This window comes from Schistocerca piceifrons, chromosome 2 (assembly GCF_021461385.2).
Source record: "Schistocerca piceifrons isolate TAMUIC-IGC-003096 chromosome 2, iqSchPice1.1, whole genome shotgun sequence".
Classification (NCBI taxonomy): domain Eukaryota; kingdom Metazoa; phylum Arthropoda; class Insecta; order Orthoptera; family Acrididae; genus Schistocerca; species Schistocerca piceifrons.
The window spans coordinates 709,726,410-709,748,678 of NC_060139.1; the positions used below are offsets into that span (position 1 = coordinate 709,726,410).

At 41.6% G+C, this 22,269-nt stretch overlaps 1 protein-coding gene across 1 annotated transcript in view; it reads left to right on the top strand.

Annotated features, from left to right (window-relative positions):
• Positions 1-22,269, top strand: part of LOC124775778 (esterase FE4-like) — a 105,494-nt gene that overhangs the window by 32,653 nt on the left and 50,572 nt on the right. The window contains exons 2-5 of the mRNA XM_047250607.1: positions 1,820-1,957; positions 18,326-18,476; positions 18,638-18,766; positions 18,982-19,167. Coding sequence (XP_047106563.1) covers positions 1,820-1,957; positions 18,326-18,476; positions 18,638-18,766; positions 18,982-19,167 — 604 coding nt within the window. The remainder of the gene's footprint in view (positions 1-1,819; positions 1,958-18,325; positions 18,477-18,637; positions 18,767-18,981; positions 19,168-22,269) is intronic.

Consider the following 22,269-nt stretch of genomic DNA (forward strand, 5'->3'; position numbering starts at 1 on the left):
CACCCCCGAATGTTTCAGCTCTTTCTCTAAGGACACTTTGGGGCTGTATCGCCACTCAGCGTCATCGCACCCCTGTGGAGTGGAGCGATCGCAAAATTTGCTCTCGTGTACATGTTGGTAACACTATAGACTGTTCAGAACCTCTTGCCGAAATTTGAACGTGGTCGAAAGCAGCAAAGTGGGCTTACAATTTTTCAGCCTTCCAGTTTCGCGCCCTCCTGTGGCGTGATTACGGGTGGTTGCGATACTGACACATGCATGAATACAACAGCAAAGAGTTTCTCTTAATTTCTCTAAAGCCAGGCAATCCACCACCCCAGTTCGGCAACACTCTCTTGGCACCCGCTCACGTTTACCGAGAATTTTAAAAATTGGAAGGAGAAACAGCATTGGTCGTAGTTGTTTGTTTTATTATCCGCAAAATCGACTTTCGGTCACTTAGTGACCATCCTCAGTGCTGTAATATACAATTAAAATTGGTAGGCACTGGTATCAACAAGCTTAGAGCGATCACATAAACTCATTTATGTGATCGCTCTAAGCTTGTTGATACCAGTGCCTACCAATTTTAATTGTATATTACAGCACTGAGGATGGTCACTAAGTGACCGAAAGTCGATTTTGCGGATAATAAAACAAACAAATACGACCAATGCTGTTTCTCCTTCCAAATATATCCATTATCTGGTCGTGGTGCACAGAACACTCCATGGAGTCGCCAATCAATAAAATTTTAAAAATGATGTGCCCTTACAGATAAAAACGGTGAAACAGTCCTCGGCGCCTGCAGCCAGGCAAGCGGAATAGGAAGGCAGTTCAGTGGTTGCCTGCCCGCACGTGGCTAGGGCTATTTCTCATGTTTTCTCTTTAAAAGCACATTTTTAAAATTATCGGTAAATGTGGGCAGTTGTAACCGAAAGTATTGCCGAACTGGGGGGCAGGGGGGGGGGGGGGCGGAAAGGAGTCTTAAGAGGACACAGTCCACCACTCCCTTCCCCCGCTCCTGTGATACCCCCATGGGAGGGCGCAAAATAGGAGGGCTCAAAATACATAAGCACCCATTTCCTACTCTGAATCAAGCCAAAATTGGACGAATGGTTTTTTAAACGTCCGGAGGCGCTAGCATTGTCAAAGGTTGTCGAGAAAGCCATCCAGCTGCTCTTCGGAACGTGAACTGTCGTTTTAGATCGCCCAGGGGAAGAGAGTGGTTCCATTTACGCCCTTTCTGCCAGTCCATGAGGCCTTTTCGTTTCGATTCTGAGCGGCGGTGGGTCTGAAATGCTTTCCTCAGCAACTCATAAGAAAACGGCGTGATTTCAATGTTGCATGTCACGGTTCCGACATCCGCGACAGAAGCGCCAAAAAAGGGTTGAAATTTGGGACATTGCTATTGTGTAACAGGTTCACCGTGGTGCTGGGCCGTATTGTGGTGAAATTTGATGGATATGCGACATCATTTATCAACCTTACACATCACCTAAACTTATCTCTGGCCATTTTCTCTCTGTGTCGACACTTTGCTATTCGAAGGGCAGTCGAACCCGGGGGTGACGTAGCAGTGCGCCACACTTTTGCACGTTTACAGAGAAGGGTTATAGGCACCTATGAGCGAAATTTCAGACTTATGAGTCGTAATGGAAAGGAGTTATGGCGGTTTCAAAAGAGCGGTCTTTTAATTGTGTTGCACAATACGTTTATATCTGTAAGTGTAATATTAACACGATACATTGATGTCCTCAAATATATTTATTAGTTTCAGTTTTCCCGACGTTCACTCTTCCTTGGAGCGCATTTCTTATGTTCTTTCCGTCTGTTGCAGGCCCAAGAGTATGTAACTGTGGAAACGCAAGAAGGAACCCTGAGGGGTCAGATATCTAAAACATACACAAACATTCCCATGTATATGTTCCAAGGCATTCCATATGCGGAGCCACCAGTTGGAGATCTCCGTTTTCAGGCAAGTTAATTATCTGTTCTTTCATCTCCTGCATAAAAAATGTATCAAAATAGAATAGAAGTTACAGTCTGCATCTCTCTTATGGAATGTATTCACTTAACGTTTAAAGAAATGAGATACCGTAATTTATTAGTTTTTTTCCTTGAAAGATAAATTTATCAAGTCTGCATGTGTGTATTGCAGAATATTGTCACATAGCGTTTAAATAAGTGATGTATCACATTTCACTGGCTAATTTTCTTTAACCGCACCCCTCACTAAGTGATTATTTTGGCCTTTATGAAGACCTTTGGTTTGTAAACGAGGCTGTTGAACGTTTGTGGATTAACCACGTCAGGAAACAGTATACGGAGGGATGGATTTTACTGTATACAATCCTTAAGAGTCAAAATCACATTACTATGCTTAAGACGGTGTATAAAAGCCTCCGGCGTTCAAAACAGCTTCCAGTCGTCTCGCAATGGGTAAATACACAAGACCTGTATTGTTTTCAAGGTAATGTTGTACCAATCTTCCTGAAAAATATTTTTATATGCAGGTAACGATGATGGAGATGAACAGGGATCGCGCACTGTTCTCTCCGAAGTACACCAGAAAGGCTCAATGATACTGAGATCCACTGACTGTGTAATTCTTGTACTCACAAAACCAATTGTGGACGTTGCAGACTGTGTGAACAGGGGAACACAACATCACCACTGGAGAGTAAACCTTGTACCATGGGATGGAACTGATCAGCGAAATGGTAATATAATCCTTGGCAGAAATGCGATCTTGCAGAGTAACCATGGAGTCTCTGGAATACCACGATATGGCTGCCCAAATCATCACCAAACCCCCTCAGTGTTCCACTCTTGGGACGTAAACTCGCCCAGAAGTTAGAAACGATGTGAAACAAGACTCATCTGACCAAATTACAGTCTTCCACTGCTCCGTAGTACAGGTATTGTGTCTTCGGCAGCCCGTTCTTCTGTTATGGGTATTTGCATCACTAATGAGAGCGTTTGAAACTCCAGCTCGCCCTGCAATTTCCTGTGTATGGAACTTTCTTCATGTTGTTTTGGTGTTGCAAGGGCTCGCGTGTGCAACATTCAGTTCTGCAGTGACTTTTGCAGCAGACGTCTTCTTATTTTTCATCACAGTCTTTTCAGTGACTGTCGGCCGGCCGAAGTGGACGAGCGATTCTAGGCGCTTAAGTCTGTAACTGCGCGACCGATACGGTCGCAGGTTCGAATCCAGTTAGTTAGGTTTTAGTAGTTCTAAGTTCTAGGGGACTGATGACCTCAGATGTTAAGTCCCATAGTGCTCAGAGCCATTTGAACCATTTTTTTTTTCAGTGACTGTCCACCACGATCATTCCACACCTTATTTCGTCCACTTTGTGACTTAGCAGATAATGTTTTCCCTCTTTCCCTGTATTCGATATGAATCTTCGATACCATGCCTCTTGAAAACCGAAACTTTTCTTAAACGGCAAGGTTCACACACATCTATTTTTTCATCATTTATTTATTTTTTCCAACTCAAATTTCATTAAAAAGAAAATATTGATGTCCGTGGCGTGTGGTGGCCGCCATATATGACGACCTCCAGAGTTTACAGGAAGTGTGGGAAACGGGAGAACACTTACTCTGAAACAGAAATCTGAGTAAGCAATTTGGTCTCACTTAAAGCAAGACCACCACTGGCCGGCGACACTTGAAATCACATCAGTACACTCAGTTGAGCATTGTCATAAAGCTTAATCAGAATAGCATTAAATAAAAGTTCTGTTTTCAGTAAACATTAAACGAGATAGCAACGTGCATAATGGTTCAAAAGCTAACAGTGACCATCAATAAGTTATATGTTTAAGATTTTTCCACGTGCTCACTTAGTAATAAAAGTCACTAGATATGGTAGACATTGTAGCGGCCGCTCTGTTAACTACACCCACACCTCCTAACCTAGATCGTTCACTTATTATCTTTACTGAGCTTAATGTTACTAGAAACTATGCCAGCAGGCACTTATGGTAAACTGTGACTAAAGTAATCAGCAGTAGCCGTAGCTTTAACTAGGCTTTCAGTTTAGGAATGGGACATAACCCCCTTAGAAATAAACAGGCACTAGTCTGATCAAGTAACTGAACAAGCTCTAGTTTGATCAACACTAACAGTAAATCCGAGATTCGTTCTTTAGAACCAGATAGACTTTGGCTACCTTACACGTGGAAGCACATACCATGCGAGCACCAACAATTTGTCCACTATGGAATGCACTTACTTTCCTCACAATTACACAGAACACTGTTCTGTCAACGACTGACGCCTATAAAGGATTCACGACACAGCACAGGTGCCGTGTGTGGTGCAATAAAACGGTCCAACCTGCAGGCATGGCCAGCATCTGCAGCTATGTTAAAGCACACTTTTCTTGCGATGTTTCCATATTTTCGTCCACCTCTGGTATATGGTCTACTGGACATCCCGCAATGGTTCATAAATCCAGTATCTCAGCGAGGTAGGGAGTAGTGTATCATGTCATAAAACCGCCCTCAGACAAGATGTGAATCCGTACGTGAACGTGGTTGTGACGAGTAGACTACTACATTTACCTCTCTACCCCGGAAGCCAGTGCACAGTGCACGCAGGGGTAGTATTATCAAAATTATTGATTTTTTTTTCGCGTATTCTATTTGGGTATAGATCAATAGAAAAATGACTATTCGTGCGCGTCTCGTATGCACTCTTATGTTTCAAATATTGTTCTCACGATCTTTACACGAGATATTCGATGGTGGCAGAATCTTCCCATAATCTTTCTTACAGTCTATGTGCTCTTTATTTATCCAACAAAATATATGGAGAACAATACTCTCTTCCAATATTTCTCATTTATGTTCCCTGAACACTTCTACTACGCTTTCGTACGGACTGTACCTACCTTTAACGATCATAGGAGTGCCCCTTTCGATCCACTTAGCATCTGTTATCATGTCTACTTGATAAGGTCTGCAGTACTATATCATTGGTGACGCTACTCTCTTGTACGCAGTTTTCTCTAGGGTGCTTTGCACTCTCCCAGAATCACATGAACGATTACATGGACATGATCTACGCCCACAGTACTCTCGAACGGCTATTGTCTACTACGTATGACATTTGAACCATACACACATATTAGTATCGAAGGGCCCGAAGTCGGTGCGTTAAATGTATTAGCTCTTGTCGTAGGTGTACAGAGGACAGTATAGGTATATCACTTGATTCAAGTGTATTTAATATCTTAAAACAGATCATTAAAATATTCCATTCTTCCTCATAGAAAATCTCATTGACTATAGATCTAAGCAAGCAAACAAAGTTAACTATATGAGTGACCAAATGTCTAAGACAGATAGTGAAATTTGAAAAGCAACACGCTGCTACTAATCATGTTACTATCTTTCTTCGTAGATATCCTCAAAGTTATTATTTCAAACTTCTTTGACTCCATACCTTGTAAATTCACTTCTGTTTAATCAAAGTGAAATTTTTGATGATGCATATGTTTTTTTCTAGACATTTTAACCTTAAGATAGAGTAAAATTTAAAACCTCTTGAGTCCCAATAATATATAAAAAATTAATTTTAAAATATTTCACGAAATTGACCTTTATCATAATAGCAAGCAACTGGCAAAAAGTAAGCTATCAATTGTTTTAAGGTGGTTGTTTCACTTTGGAATATAATGTTAACATTTTTCAGAAAGTTGACATTTATCAATGCAAGCAATGAAGAAGTTGACATAAAGGAAACAATCAGTTGTTTTAAGAAGGTAATTTCACTTTGGAACCACTGGGATGTACAGTTTTCCTGTAAGTAATTTCGTATTACTTAGATACAATCCAACATCTCGAAACTTCAATGAACTCATAATGCCGAAAACTAATTGTAACGTCAAATAACATGCTGGAATTGGTCTAAAATTTAACAAATTTATATACGTAGTACATACTGCCCCAATGCTTTCATTTCGAAACCACACATAAAACAAGCACTGGAAACTTAGATTTACGTTACAATAACCTTAAATATTCTCACTTTCACTGTCAATGATCTCCTCAACAAGATCATAATATAAAAGAAGCGACAATCTCATGGAATCACTAAGCAAAATCTCGGCGGCGACTTTTGGTTTAAACTCTGTGAGTGCAATGCTTGCCAATCTCTAAACAAAAGGAATTCATACCAAACCGACACGTTTTTAACACATCTTTAATACGCCGATGCCATGAAACATCATGTTTTTGAATGTTGTCTCGTTTGTTCCTCGGCCTCCATTTTCGTGTTTGTGCATATACAGGTTGTGTAAGTTATCTGCCGTCTTCAGCAACTATAATAGAAGTCTTATAAAGGCCAGACCCATTTCACTTTATTTTAAATCATCTTCAGTGTCCACTGTAACAATATGGTTTTGTTCTCTTACAATTTCGTTTGTTATGATCATTAACAGTTCACATGATTTGCTTATTACTACAACCAGATTTTATTCTTTTCATTAATCACGGTTTGATATATTTAATTGCATTCTTCTACGTCTTCCAAGAGTATGTGTTTAATTTCGCCCATAGCACTTTTCCTGCACTTGAAACATTGACTGTTCTGTGTTGGAAGTATCACTGTTACCACTATCCTCACAGAATTCGTGTGTTTTCTTTTCTTTTTCTTTTTCTTTTTTTTTTTTTTTTTTTTTTTTTTTTTTTTTTGGTGCTGTGGGATGTTGGTCTTTTGGTTGTTTTGATAGTGGCGGAAACGTCTGTTAACTCCCTGTAAGTGTTCATATTCCCTGGCCTGTGTGTGTGTGTGTGTGTGTGTGTGTGTGTGTTTTAGGGAGGGAGAGAGAGAAATGAGAGAGATAGAGAGAGAAGTACTTAGCATTTTAGCAAGTGGGGTGATTATTTGTGTGTTTGTGTGCGTGTGTGTGTGTGTGAGGGAGAGAGAAAGAGAGAGAGAGAGAGAGAGAGAGAGAGAGAGAGAGAGAGGAGATGGAACAAGAGAGAGAAAAAGTGGAAGTAATTATTATTTTTTTGTGTTTTTGTTTGTGTGTGTGTGTGTGTGTGTGTGAAGGGAGCTAATATGTCCTTGCTACTATGTGTGTAAGTTACGGCTTTACTATGGTACATTCTCTGCCTCGTGATGACTGGGTGTTGTGTGTTCTTCATCATCATTTCAACATCATAATTGACTCGCAAGTCGCCGAAGTGGCGTCAACTAAAAAGGGCTTGCTAATACGGCGGCCGAACTTCCACGCATGGGGCCTCCCGGCCAACAATTCCATACGGTCATTTCATAGTTGTGGATTATCCAGGGTTGGGATATTGCCTACTTTGTGATATTATTTTGTGGTGTCTATGGGTGTTCTTCTTTCTCAACAATATTTTAATGAACTTCCTGGCAGATTAAAACTGTGTGCCGGACCGAGACTCGAACTCCGGACCTTTGCCTTTCGCTGGCAAGTGCTCTACCAACTGAGCTACCCAAGCACGACTCACGACCCGTCCTCACAGCTTTACTTCTGCCGGTACATCGTCTCCTACCTTCCAAAAAGGCAAAGGTCCCGAGTTCGAGTCTCGGTCCGGCACACAGATTTAATCTGCCAGGAAGTTTCATATCAGCGCACACTCCGCTGCAGAGTGAAAATCGCATTCTGGGAATATTTTAATAGTTTAAATAGCGAATGGCTGCTAATGTTTGCTCGTTTATTATGAGTTTCTTTTGTATTATTGGTTTTTGAATTTGGAAGTTTTCTTGTAGATGTAGGAAATGTTTCTTGTTGCTGAATGTGCCTATTTTCTTGTCTTTTCTGTTGTGTTAGAGTGGTATTTTTCTTGCCAGAAGTGTCCTCCACATGTTGAATGGCTGGTGCCATATTTCCATGCTTTATTGTGTTCGTTAAACATTACTTCGAAAGTTCTGCCTGTCTGTCCTAGTTGTGGAGCATAACAGCTGTTAATCTGGAGTTGGTAAACGCCTGATTTTTGGTGAATGTCCATTTGATCCTCCTTTGTTAGACATCAAGCTTAAACATGAAGAAACACAGCTATTCAGAAAGGCTTAAATCACATGTAAACACAAAAGTAAATGGAAATTTCGTAGAAAATCTGATCATAGAATCTAAGAACATATTGTCTCAAGAACAGAAGAAAGAAACAAGCACCATGAACGTAAGTCCAACAAGAGAATTATAAGGTAATGAAATTAAAAACATCATAGATACAGAGATGAACACAATAAAACCAGAGAGATAACGGCAGAAGCTAAAATATGGAAACTCCTAAGGAAAAATTACGCAGAGACAACCTAATCATAACGAAGTCAGACAATGCGAATACAGTTGTCTTAGTGAATACACAAGAATACAGTAAGAAGTCGCAAGAATTCATTTTACAGCATAAATTCACAAAATTAAAGTCAGACCCAACAAACAGATCCCACACAAAAATCCACTAAAGACAATTAAACACACACTGTGAGACAGCAAAAGGCTTATATGACTGGCATGAACCCCAATGCCCCAAAACTCCGAGGCCAGCCAAAGGTTCATATAGCAAATACGCCAGTGAGACCTGCTATTAACTATAGGAAAGCACCCATATATTCCCTCATCAGATATTTGCTAAACAGGCTCACACAACAGTACACAACAAAATATAATAGAGCAGTTAAAAATACAGAGGAACTAATAAACCACATAAAAGACTTAGACATTCCAGGTAGAGCTATCTTGGTCTTATTTTATGTAGAAAACGTGTACTCCACGATCCCCGTCAACGAAACAATCAATGTTATATAACAAGAACTAGATACTTGCAATTAGTTACCACAAGAACACATAACAGTGAGCAGAGAACCCCTATACCTCATTATTGACCAAAATTACTTTGAATTCAACAAAGAATTCTTTCCAAAAGAAGGGTTGCCAGTGGGATCCCTAATGTTGGGAAAGTTGTAAAATATCTTCATGAACAAAATAGAAGAAAGAACTTATAGAAAATAGTACCATCATAATACAATACACTGTGTTAAAATTATGAAAAGAAAAGTTGAGATTCACCTTATAGCGGAGATACTGAGTCACAGATAGGCACAAGAAGAAGACTGTCACAAAATAGCTTTCGGCCAGTAAGGCCTTTTTGAAGAATAGACGACAGACATCTCTCTCCCTCTCTCTCTCTCTCTCTCTCTCTCTCTCTCTCTCTCTCTCTCTCTCTCCCAGTCGGAAAATATAAACACCCGCAGAACAATAGGAGATGCTTTCACCACTATCAGAACATAAAAGACGAACACATCCCGCAATAGCAAAACAAAACACTCGAAATGGCAAGAGGATAGTGATAATTCCCATCACATAAATTTGAATGTGGTAAGAGCAGGGAAAGTGCTGTGCGTAAAACCCCAACACATACACGTGGGAGACGAAGAAGAATTCAATAAACAACAACAAACATAGGGAATAAAAACCGTTTAAGCAGTAACTAAAGGCTGCGATGAGATAATGATCATAATGAACAGAATTGTACGAGAACAAACCATTTTGAAGGTGCTTTAAAATAAAGTGGAACACGTCTGTTCTTGATGAGACTTCTGTCAGAGTTGCTAAAGACGTCAGTTAACATATAAAACTAGCATATTTTTATTAAATGCCTGTTCTAATACAAAAATCACTGAATACTGTACTTTGGCTTCCGAAAGTTGTATTTTAAACTGGCCTCTGATGACTTCGGGGTGTGACGTAGGAATCAGGCTTGCATCTCATTGGTTCGCATTTATCAGCTTGTTGAGAAACCTACACGTGCTTTTTTCGGCCGTTCATGTGAAATTCCACATTACGACGGACGTCTCTAAACCTCTCAAGCTACACCTCCCTATTCGCATTCACATCGCATCATCTCATGCGAAGACAGCGAAAGCACAAGTTCCGTGAGATTTCAGAGGGCGTTATCTGCAACAGGTTATCATATGTATATTTGAGTTAACTCTTGTAGACTATCATATGAGAAGGTATCTAAAACGACAGTCTGCCTGTTACTGGGGTCGTACTGATCAATCAACAGAATGGACCTAGCATCCCAGGCAAATAAAGTGTGTGACAATACAACACTGTATTTTGGAACGACTTGTAAAGAGAACCCTACACCTTATTCTAGATTATATCAGGACCTGAAATAAATCGACACTATTTCATTATAAAGAATATTCGACTTATCATTTGCCCGGAGTGCTACTCCAAAGAATGACACTGAATACTGCTGCCAGTCATACACTTGACTAGATGAAACTGCACCGTCTTCATTTTATTTTATTATTTATTTATTTATAAGTTATCAGTCTTCTGATCAATTTGACGCTGTCCGCCACGAACTCCTCTTCTGTGCCAACATTTCAGAGTAGCACTTGGAACATAGCCATCATTTATTTGCTGGATGTATTCCAGTCTCTGTTTTCCTCTACATTTCTACCTTCTACAACGCCCTCTAGTAGCTATTCTGCGATGTCTTAACAGTTGTCCTACAATCCTTCCACTTCCTCTTGTCGATGTTATCCATATATTCTTTCCCTCGCCGATTCTCTGGAGAATCTCCTGATTCCTTACCTTAACAGTCCACCTAATTTTGAACATTCTTCTGTAGCAGAACGCCTCAGATGATTCTGTTCTCTTCTTTCCGGTTTTCCTACAGTCCATGTTTCACCACCATACAGTGGTGTGCTCCAAACTACATTCTCATTAATTTCTTCCTCAAATTAACACCTATGTTAGATACTAGTATAATTCTCTTGCAAGAACGCATTTTTTGCCAATGCTAGTCTGCTTTTTATGTCCTCCTTGCTCCGTCCATTTTCTGTACTCATTAGATTGTCCACTACATTCAGAAGATCCTGCTATTCTTCTTCATTTTCCCTGAGAATGCCAGTGTCATCAGGGAATCTTGTCATCGATATCTTTCACCCTGAACTTCAGTTCCATTCTCGAACTTTTGTTTTATTTCTGTGATTGCGTCTTCTATATGCAGATAGAATAGAAGGGGGGAAAGACTACATCCCTCTCTAGCACCCTCTCTAATTCGAGCACCTCGTTCTTGATCCTCCACTCTTATTGATCCGTCTTCGTTCTTGTACATATTGTACACTACCCTCATTTTCCGTAGCTTATTCGTGTTTTTCTCAGAATTTCGAAAATATCGCACCATTTGACATTGCCGAACGGTTTTTCTAGGTCGACAGATCCTATGAACTTGTCTTGAATTTCCTTTACTCTTAGTTCCATTATCAACCGAAATGTAAAAGTTACCTCCTCCGGTGTCTTTACCTTTCCTAAAACCAAGCTAGTCGTCATCTACGGCGTCCTCAAGTTTACTTTCCTGTCTTCCGCAAATTATTCTTGTCACCACTTGGATGCAAGAGCTGTTAAGCTGATTCTGCGATACATCCCGCACTTGGAGACTTTTTCAATTTTCGGAATTGTGTGGATGACGTTTTTCCAAAAGTCAGACTGTATATCGCCAGACTTGTACCTTCTACAAACGAACGTGAGTAGTCGTTCTGTTGTAACTTCCTCGAATGATTTTTGAAATTAGCATGGAATATTATCTATCCGTTGGTTATTTTGCTTCCAAAGCAGCAGGATTCCTTAATTTTATGTTCTTCTTGAACACCAATTTCGATGCTAAGTTTCTCGCTACTCTCATGGCTACTGCTTCAGATTACACTGGTCGTTTTCCGGTTTACTCTCAGCTGATATTCTGTACTCATTAGATTGTTCATTCTATTCCACAGAGCCTGTAAATCTTCTTCACTTTCACTGAGGACTGCAAGAACATCACTGAATCTTATCATTGCTATCCTTTTACCCTGAATTTTAATCCCAACCTTGATCTTTTATTCTATTTTCGTTATTGTTTCTTATATTTATAGACTGAACAGTGGGGGCGAAAGGATGCACTCCTGTCTTACATCCTTTTTGAGTTCTTCGTCCGTGGCCATCCAAACTTAGTTTTCCTTCTCGGTTCTTGTAAATACTCCTATTTTTCTTAGAATGTCGAACATTTATATCATTTTACATTGCCGAAAGTTTTTCCAGGTCGACAAATCCAAAGAGCTTATTTTGGTTTTCCTCCAGTCTTTCTTCCATCATCAAACGCAACGTCAGAATTCCATCTTCTGTGCGTTTACTTTTCCTAAGACGAAATTGATCGTCATTTAACAGTTCCCCAGTTTTCTGTTCCATTCTTCAGTATAATACTCTTAGAGCATCGAAATCTACGCATTCTCATTGTTGTGGATTGGCAAGACAGCCAACCCACTACGAGAGGAAGCCGAAAGGCACACGTTTTAGCAGGCTGGCGTGAGGTCTGGAACAGGTCAAGGAAATGAGACTAACAAAAAACGTACGTAGCTGCTGGAATACTTAACTTGAATCCATAATTGGTGAACATCGCTCTTGACGGTGCATGTTTTACAGCATCAATAGTAACTGGTAATGGCGCCTTGCTAGGTCGTAGTAAATGACGTAGCTGAAGGCTATGTTAACTATCGTCTCGGCAAATGAGAGCGTATTTTGTCAGTGAACCATCGCTAACAAAGTCGGCTGTACAACTGGGGCGAGTGCTAGGAAGTCTCTCTAGACTAGACCTGCCGTGTGGCAGCGCTCGGTCTGCAATCACTGATAGTGCCAACACGCGGGTCCGACGTATACAAACGGACCGCGGCCGATTTAAAGGCTACCACCTAGCAAGTATGGTGTCTGGCGGTTACACCACACTCATAGTTTCGCGAATACGCTGTGGGCTAGGCGTAACTTGTATACTTGTCTCCGTAAGGAAAAAATTTGGGCATTATCTTTCAAATTAGTTCTTCTAGGATTGCTTTTTGTGAAGAGACACTAACTCTTCATGGGCTTTATTTCACGAGGGTCATCTTCCCTACAGATAACAGATATGAGTACTTTTTCCTTTTTTTAAGTACTCTTTGTCGTTGCTTATAAGGGCGCTTCTATTTGTTAACCTTGATTTTGTACTGGTCCTTCCGCTGTTTCAGCAACATCTATCAACTGGAAGCAGTGGGCTATCAGTTCTGTGCAGACAATTACCCGCGTTTCGTCAAGAATCTTCTCTGCGTGACTGGATACATACGTATAAGTGAGACACTAATTGTTCAGTTTTGTTTACTTACCAAAGACATTGCTTTTGGTGGTCACCTGGAAAACATCAACCCATTAAGGGCGCACAGGCCTCACTGTTTTTTTTTTCCACATCTCAATGCATTTTTGCATTTCGTTTTTAGTGAAGTTCCATAGTGTCTCTACAATTTTTGCCTTGAGGCTGAGAAAAGACATCTTCAGCAACCTACGAGTGTATTGCTACTTAATTTTTTTGACATTACGTGTGACACAGCAAGAATACAGTTTAAAGTCAGGTAACAGTCGCACAATAATACACCACCATAAAATGTTCGCTAGTGGTACGAGCAATTTTGTTTCCCTTTTGTCAATAAATATACAAGGTGGACAATTTCCTCTGTAAGTACAACTACGGCAATTTCCACCAAGTACAAAACAGGGTATACTGTGTTTCCTATTTGCGCAATAGAATGTCCGTTATCATGTTATAAGTCTGACTACGAAGGCTTTCCCGGCGTAATAATTGATAATACTCTTCTCAGGTGTGCAGCCGGTTCATAACGTCATCTTGACACAATATTTCAGCGGTCCATCTGGCCGCCGTCTTCAGGTGAGAGTGCTGGAACACGATCTTGCCGGAACTAACGTATCAGCGCAAGCGGCGGCCCCTATATAGGCCGCAGAAGGCCCACGACGCGTGCGCGAGAAGGTGCCGTGATTTTTTGATAGCGATATCTCAATTTCGCCTGTTTCCCCCACTGGGGCGCTGTATGTTTACTTGTTCTAGAGGGCAGTTACGGTACCTTCTCGCGCACGCTTGTGGGCTTTCTGCGGACTATATAGGGGCCACTGCATGCGCTGAGAAGTCAGTTCCGGCGAGATCGTGTACCAGCACTCTCACTTGAAGATGGCGGCCAGATGGACCGCTGAAAATTGTGTCAAGATGACGTTATGAACCGGCTGCACACCCGAGAAGAATATTACGGTATAAGTCTCTAAGTAAGATTTCCTCTCCCCCCCTCCCTACCTCCCTCTCTCTCTCTCTCTCTCTCTCTCTCTCTCTCTCTCTCTCTCTCTCTCTCTCTCCACGTCTGCGCTTAGTTTTCCATTCAGTTGTGAGTTCAGAGGGAACTGTAGGAAGTTGATCCTTTCATTTACTTCTTCATATAGCGTACTTCACTTGTTGTGTCTAGACAAGACACCCTAGACACAATGAGAGGAAGCCGAAAGGCACGCGCTAAGCTAAAGCTGGATGGCGTGAGGTCTGAAACAAGATACGTAATGAATGCTATAAAGAAAAGTACGTAGCTTCTGGAATACTTAACTTTAATCCATCCTTTTGGTACATCTGGAGATTGTGGCGATACAAGTGAGACTCTTTAGATACATGCAATGTTACTAATGGCGCCTTGCTAGGTCGTATCCATTGACTTAGCTGAAGGCTATTCTAACTATTGGCTCGGCTAATGAGCAATGCTTCGTCCATGTAGTCGCTAGCAAAGTCGTCCGTACAACTGGGGCGAGTGCTATTCCGTATCTCGAGACCTGCCTTGTGGTGGCGCTCGGTCTGCGATCACACAATGGCGACACGCGGGTCCGACATGTTCTAATGGACCGCGGCCGATTTAAAACTACCACCTAGCAAGTGTGGTGTCTGGCGGTGACACCACACCACTCATGAAATGACAAGTGTTTATTTACAAGCGTTTCCCAGCTTACTTGTCGTAATCCAATAGTATTATCTCTACCGCTATTTTAATGCTCTATGAAGTTCATTTAAAGAGAAACTTTAGTGTGTTAAGGCGCTACCTTTCGAAATCGGTGTCCGTAACCTGTGGGCAGGCGAACCAAAAGAATGGCTGCCACATTCCACTGCAAAAGATGGAGAAGTGATAAGCTGACGTGACGGAAACCTCCGGTCCGCCACCGGAGCAAGCTTGGCTTTCACATGCGGACCTCTACCGCTTGCTACAATGGCTGGAGTATTGTCCACGCAGCATGTTGCGAGGGAGGGGCTTCCGCAGTGTTGACTTGGATTACACCCTGCCGTGGTCTGGCGCTGCGCTATTTCCGTGGTCAATGTGACCAAAAGTGACCTCTTGCCAGACGAGAGCTGGGTCAAGGGACCATCAATACCGCCAACCCCAGCCACGCAGTATCGGTCCCCGACTGCAGCGTTTACCGAGAAGTTTACTATGACAGCGGTCGACACACAGGCGGACATCCTCTCTAAGCTTCAGTGCATCTGCTAGCCGCGGGTCTACGGATCGCGCCTGGCCTTGATGCTGCCAGGAGCTGGATTGATCCCTTCCAGCTGGGGACCTAATGCTGGTTACCATCAGCCGTCTCCAGAGTACTGTCCATGGTCCCCAGTTCGTAGTTGGCGGCATCCTGCACGGCTAGCCGGTAGCTGCATTTGCACCTGACAGAGTGGCCGGCCTGCACCGGAGATCGCTGTTAGTGCGTGCCTGATGTCTGTAGGCCTGACACAGCTTCGTACTCGACGAGGCACTGACTTCGTCCCTTCTCTCGCTGGCCCTCTTGCCTAACGTGTTTCCACTGGTGGTCCAAGGTCGACAGGCCCCACAGGGTTGTTGACTCCTTCGACTGTATTAATTTTGCTAAAAAATCGTGTGTGTCCTGACCGCGTTATATATTTTGAAGTAATTTCACATAGAACTCTGTCTTGTCTTTTTTATTATACATACTCTTCAAATGGTTCAAATGGCTCTGAGCACTATGGGACTTAACATCTGAGGTCATCAGTCCCCTAGATTTTAGAACTACTTAAACCTAACTAACCTAAGGACATGGCACACATCCATGCACGTGGCAGGATTCGAACCAGCTACCGTAGCGGCGCGCGGTTCCAGACTGAAGCGCCCTAGAGTCGCCCGGCCACATCGGCCGGCTACACATACTCTCTAGTCTGGAATTTCTTGTCGGGCAGACTCCTGCACGACAAGATACTAATTTACCCAACTGTACACTTCTCAGTTTCTCTAGTGCTATGAATTATGTGGAAAATCACTGATGGGAGTAATCACAGAGAAGGTCACCATGTTGTGAGCATTAGCAGTCGCTTTTTCTTCATGTATCCTGTCACATATTCGGAAATACATATTGCTACTTGCGAGATTCACATAGATGTTAGTTCTAGCATCCACACGTATTAGAATGCTGAAGACTGAGCTGGAAGATTCATATTTGTAATTCAGAGATCATTTTTTAATATTTGTCTTAAAACCCGTATTATCTGGTTCAAATAGACCTGAATGCTTTCCGTGTACTTACTTTATACTTAATATTAGGTTGGTGCATAAGTTTGCAGCGTTTTTCCATAAATTTAATTAACGTGACAAATACACATAACAGAACTTTAATAATCAATAATATATTCTTCTCCACTACTTAGAATATTATGTCAACGCTGGCGTAACAGTTCGATGTTGCGACCGTAGAAATCATGTGGTTTTGAGGCGAAGTACGCGTCGAGCCATGTTTAGAGCGCATTTTCATCCATAAAGGAAGTTCCTTGAACGTTGTTCAATTGAGGCCGCAGGATCAGTTGATTAATGTGGTTGCGGAATTGCTTCCCAACCCAACTCCACTACAGTGTTTTTTGTCAATCTAGCAGAATCTAAGGAGGCGTTATCATGGAGTAGCATCACTTCATACAATCTTCCTGCTCTGTGTGGATTAGATGACGTCTCCGTTAGCCGCGCGGTCTAGGCGTCTTGTCACGGTCCGCGCGGCTCCCCCCGTCAGAGGTTCGAGCCCTCTCTCGGGCATTTGTGTGTGTTATCCATAGCGTAAGTGGCTTTAATTACATTAAGTAGTGTGTAAGCTTAGGGACCGATGACCTAAGCAGTTTGGCCCCATAAGATCTTACGACAATGTGTCCGTTATTGACAATAAATATCTAAAATGACGGTTGCACCTCGGGGAAGCAATTCGTAGCACACCACAGCCGTCGCTGTTCCACCAGATGCATAACATTACCTTTCGCAATGCGCGCACGTCTTTGTACGGGAAGGTGCTGCTTGATTTGGGCTCAGTCATTCTTTCTTTTTCTTACGTTACCATAAAGACACTCTTTCTCGAACCAGTGACGATAAGGAATGGGCGGTTATTGTTCTGGAGCCAATTGATGACGAGAAAGTGCACATATGACACTGCGCTGATTTTTATGATTCTGTCTTACAGAATGCTTTACTCATATACCCGATTTCTGAACCCTCCCCGTTGCAGGCAAATGTCACATGATAGTGGAACGAACTACCATTGCTCATCACATTTGCCTGTTCTAGAGTACACTCACCTGAATCGTTGTGGATTAATGAGCTTAAACGATCTTCATCAAAATGTGAAGGTCTTCCTGTTTTACATGCAGAGTCGCTAGCGCCAAAACAATTCTCCTTGAAAAGAGTAAAATATGTTTTTCCGTGGCCTATCCATTAGCATTATCCCCATACACGACGCAAATGTTTCTCGCTGCGCTTACACCCCTGTACTGAACCTGTGCATAAGAGTGTGTCAGGAATATTCAGATTTCTCCACTTGCCACTCTATTTTCTAGCGTTCATAGCTCCACTCATTATCTCCAAATGACAATATATAAACTCAAGTAGCAACAGCGAACTACAAATAAAAATTACATTCGATTAGTACACCCATGGCAACCGGAATACCGACATGCAAAACATAAACGCTACGAACTTATGCACAAAGCTAATAACTGGGCAAATTTAACACCTTTAGTCTTGATAAGGAGTTTTCCACACGCACCAGTGTGTGTGTACGAGTCGTAATCTTGAAAAATTATCGTAATAAGTTAACCTTACAGAGATTTTGCACAAAGTAACTATTATTTAAAACCAAACCTCTCAGAGCCATTTCGTAAGGCGTAAATGTGTAGCAGTTCAAAGAATATTATTTTAGAGAGCTTGGACGATAATTTCGTACTTTAAACCAAGAACAAAATCTTGCTACTTTGCACTTTTATTGATTTGTTTCAGTGTTCAGAATCGTCATAGATACGATCGTCTAGCAAGGACTTTGCTGCCTCGAACATACAAGTGACGATGTAAACGTACTCTTCTGCATTCAACAATTTCATTCCAAGTTTATATATTCTGTTCACTTATTTCCATTTTCACTGTCCTTATTTAGAAGCTCTTTGTACCGCTTTTAATTCTGGCGCCTTGTGAAAACTTAGTTTCTTCTCAGCCTCCAGTAACCAAAGCAGCTTGGTCCGGTGTTAGAGACGCCCTGGCGGTCGGCTCGCAGTGTCCTCAGATCAGCGGCAGTGGAACGGCTGGGAATGAGGACTGCCTCTTCCTCAATGTTTTTGGCCCACAGGTAGGCAAACTCAGCATAAATAACAAATCTCAGACACAAATTGAACCTTTAAGAAAAATCGCAAAAATCTCTAAACTAAATGGCATTGAATAAATGTTTGTAAGACTTTATTTCCCTTTTCGTCTGACGCACTGAAGTGGGTTTATATGGTTTTACAGACGGCCTTACAGCAGGGAACACAGAAAGCTGTTATGGTATTTATCCATGGTGGATGTTTCACATCAGGCTATGGCCAGGGCGCGACACCAAATTACTTCGTGGATGAAGATGTCATACTCGTCAGCATAAACTACCGTCTCGGACTACTAGGTAAGAAATTGTGTTATCAACAAAGTTACTCGTTGTATAAAGTATCCTGTATACAATAACTATGTGTTGAAATCTATGTCTGCACCATACAACTGAAAACGCAATATTTACCTGTACGTAGTATGCCTGTAAATACTGCTCTAGTATCATGCTGTTACGTACGCTTGTTCTTAAGACTAGATTCCACTCATAAGAAAGAAACGAACATTCTTTAGGTTTCCTGAGCACTAGTGATGAAGTCGTCCCCGGAAATATGGGTCTGAAAGATCAGACAGAGGCTCTTCGCTGGGTGCAGAGGAACATTGCAGCATTTGGTGGTGATCCACAAAAAGTGACCATCTTTGGACAAAGCGCTGGCGGTGCATCCATTCATTATCACGTCGTATCGCCACTGAGCACAGGCAAGTCAAACATTTTCAAGTACTCTGCGGGGATAAAACCTGTTAACCGCGGAGTTATCGAATAAACTATTAAGCATTTTACAATAATTAAGAGCACTTGGGAACCAACCATTACAGTTTGTATTTATTAGTCACAGCATGTTTCTGAGTCTTCACGCTCATCCCTAGCCAAACAAACTTGAACATTAACTTGTCAAAATAGATCGCATAAGCAGAACACCGTTCGATGTTCAAAAAGTGTGAAAATTCTCGTGTAGTGACACAGAATAACATTTACCTCTCATAGAAATTTGTATCTTTTGAGGTATAATAGCATACATATGTGCTGATATGTTCCATGTCAGCTGCATATTATATCTGTATCTTACCACTGCGGTTGAATTATAGCCCTATCAACACACACTTAACAGTGCCAAATTTAACAGTCTTTTAGAGTCTAACATATAGTGAAACGAGAACAGATCATAAATGATGTTAACCATATAATAAGAAAAAGAATCTACAGCAGGAAATTGACAATACACAAGTTTTCACCCCCCCCCCTTTCCCCATGAACCATTGACCTTGCCGTTACTGGAGGGGTGGGAGAGGGAGGGGGGAGCTTGCGTGCCTCAGCGATACAGAAAGCCGTACCGTAGGTGCAACCACAACGGAGGGGTATCTGTTCAGAAGTTGCTGAAGATGGGCAGCAGCCTTTTCAGTAGTTGCAGGGGCACCTACACGGATGATTGACTTATCTGGCCTTGTAACATTAACCAAAACGGCTTTGCTGTGCTGGTACTGCGAATGGCTGAAAGCAAGGAGAAACTTCAGCCACAATTTTTCCCAAGGGCATGCAGCTTTACTATATGGTTAGATGATAATAGCGTCCTCTTGCGTAAACTATTCCGGAGGTAAAATAGTCCACCATTAGGATCTCCGAGCGGGTACTAATCAGGAGGACGTCGTTATCAGGAGAAAGAAAACTGGCGTTCTACGGATCGGAGCGTGGAATGTCAGATCTCTTAATCGGATAGGTAGGTTAGAAAATCTAGAAAGTAAAATGGATAGGTTAAAGTTAGATATAGTGGGAACAAGACTTCTGGTCAGTTGAATACAGGGTTGTAAATACAAAATCAAATAGGAGTAATGCAGGAGTAGGTTTAATAATGAATAAAAAATAGGAGCGCGGCTAAGCTACTACGAACAGCATAGTGAACGCATTACTGTGGCCAAGATAGACACGAAGCCCACGCCTACCACAGCAGTACAAGGTTATATGCCAACTAGCTCCGCAGATGACGAAGAAATTGAAGAATTGTATGATGAGATAAAAGAAATTATTCAGATAGTGAAGGAAGACGAAAATTTTATAGTCATGGGGGACTGGAATTCAATAGCAGGAAAAGGAAGAGAAGGAAAAGTAATAGGTGAATATGGAATCGGAGTAAGGAATGAAAGAGGAAGCCGCCTGGTAGAATTTTGCACAGAGCATAACTTCGTTTAACAATCATGAAAGAAGGTTGTATACGTGGAAGAGGCCTGGAGACACTGGCAGGTTTCAGATAGATTAAATAATGATGAGAGAGATATTTAGGAACTAGTTATTAAATTGTAAGACATTTCCAGGGCAGATGAGGACTCCGACCACAATCTATTGGTTATGAAGAAACGCCAAGAAGGTGAGAATTTAAGGAGATGGGACCTGGATGAACTGAAGAACCAGAGGTAGTAGAGAGTTTCTGGAAGAGCATTAGGGAACGACTGACAAGAACGGGGAAAAGAAATACAGTAGAAGAAGAATGGGTAGCTTTGAGAAATGAAATAGTGAAGGCAGCAGAGGATAAAGGGGAGTAAAAAGACGAGGGGTAGTAGAAATCTTTGGATAACATAAGAGATATTGAATTTATTTGATGAAAGGAGAAAATATAAAAATGCAGTAAATGAAGCAGGCAAAAAGGAATATAAAAGTCTCAAAAATGAGATCGACAGGAAGTGCAAAATGGCTCAGCAGGGATGGCTAGAGGACAAATGTATGGATGTAGAGGCATGTATCACTATGGGCAAGACAGATACCGCCTACAGGAAAATCAAAGAGACCATTGGAGAAAAGAGAACCACTTGTATGAATATCAAGAGCCCAGATGGAAATCCAGTTCTAAGCAAAGAAGGGAAAGCAGGAAGGTGGAAGGAGTATATGGAGGGTCTATACAAGGGCGATGCACTTGAGGTCAATGTTATGGAAATCTAAGAGGACGTAGATGAAAATGAAATGTGAGATATGATACTGCGTGAAGAATTTGATAGAGCACTGAAAGGCCTAAGTCGAAACAAGGCCCCAGGAGTAGACAAAATTCCATTAGAACTACTGATAACCATGGGAGAGCCACCCCTGACAAAACTCTACCATCTGGTAAGCAAGATGTATGAGACAGGCGAAATACCCTCAGACTTCAAGAAGAATATAGTAATTCGAATCCCAAAGAAAGCAGATGTTGAAATATGTGATAATTAGCAAACTATCAGTTTAATAAGTCACGGTTGAAAAATTCTAACACAAATTTTTTAACAGTAGAATGGGAAAACCGGTAGAAGCCGACCACAGGCAAGATCAGTTTGGATTCTATGGAAATGTTGGAACACGTGAGGCAATACTTATCCTACGACTTACCTTAGAAGATAGATTAAGGAAAGGCAAACCTACGTTTCTAGCACTTCTAGACTTAGTGAAATCTTTTGACACTGTTGACTGGAATACTCTCTTTCAAATTCTGAAGGTGGCAGGGGAAGAATATAGGGAGTGAAAGGCTATTTACAATTTTGACAGAAACCAGATGGCAGTTATAAGAGTCGAGGGCCATGAAAGGGAAGCAGTGGTTGGGAATGGAGTGATACAGGGTTGCGGACTATCCCCGATGTTATACAATCTGTATATTAAGGAAGCAGTAAAGGAAACAAAAGAAAAGTTAGGAGTAGGAATTAAAATCCGTGGTGAAGAAATAAAAACTATGAAGTTTGTCGTTGACATTGTAATTCTGTCAGAGACAGCAAAGGACCTGGAAGATCAGTTGAACGGAATGGACAGCCTTGAAAGGAGAATATAAGATGAACATCAACAAAAGC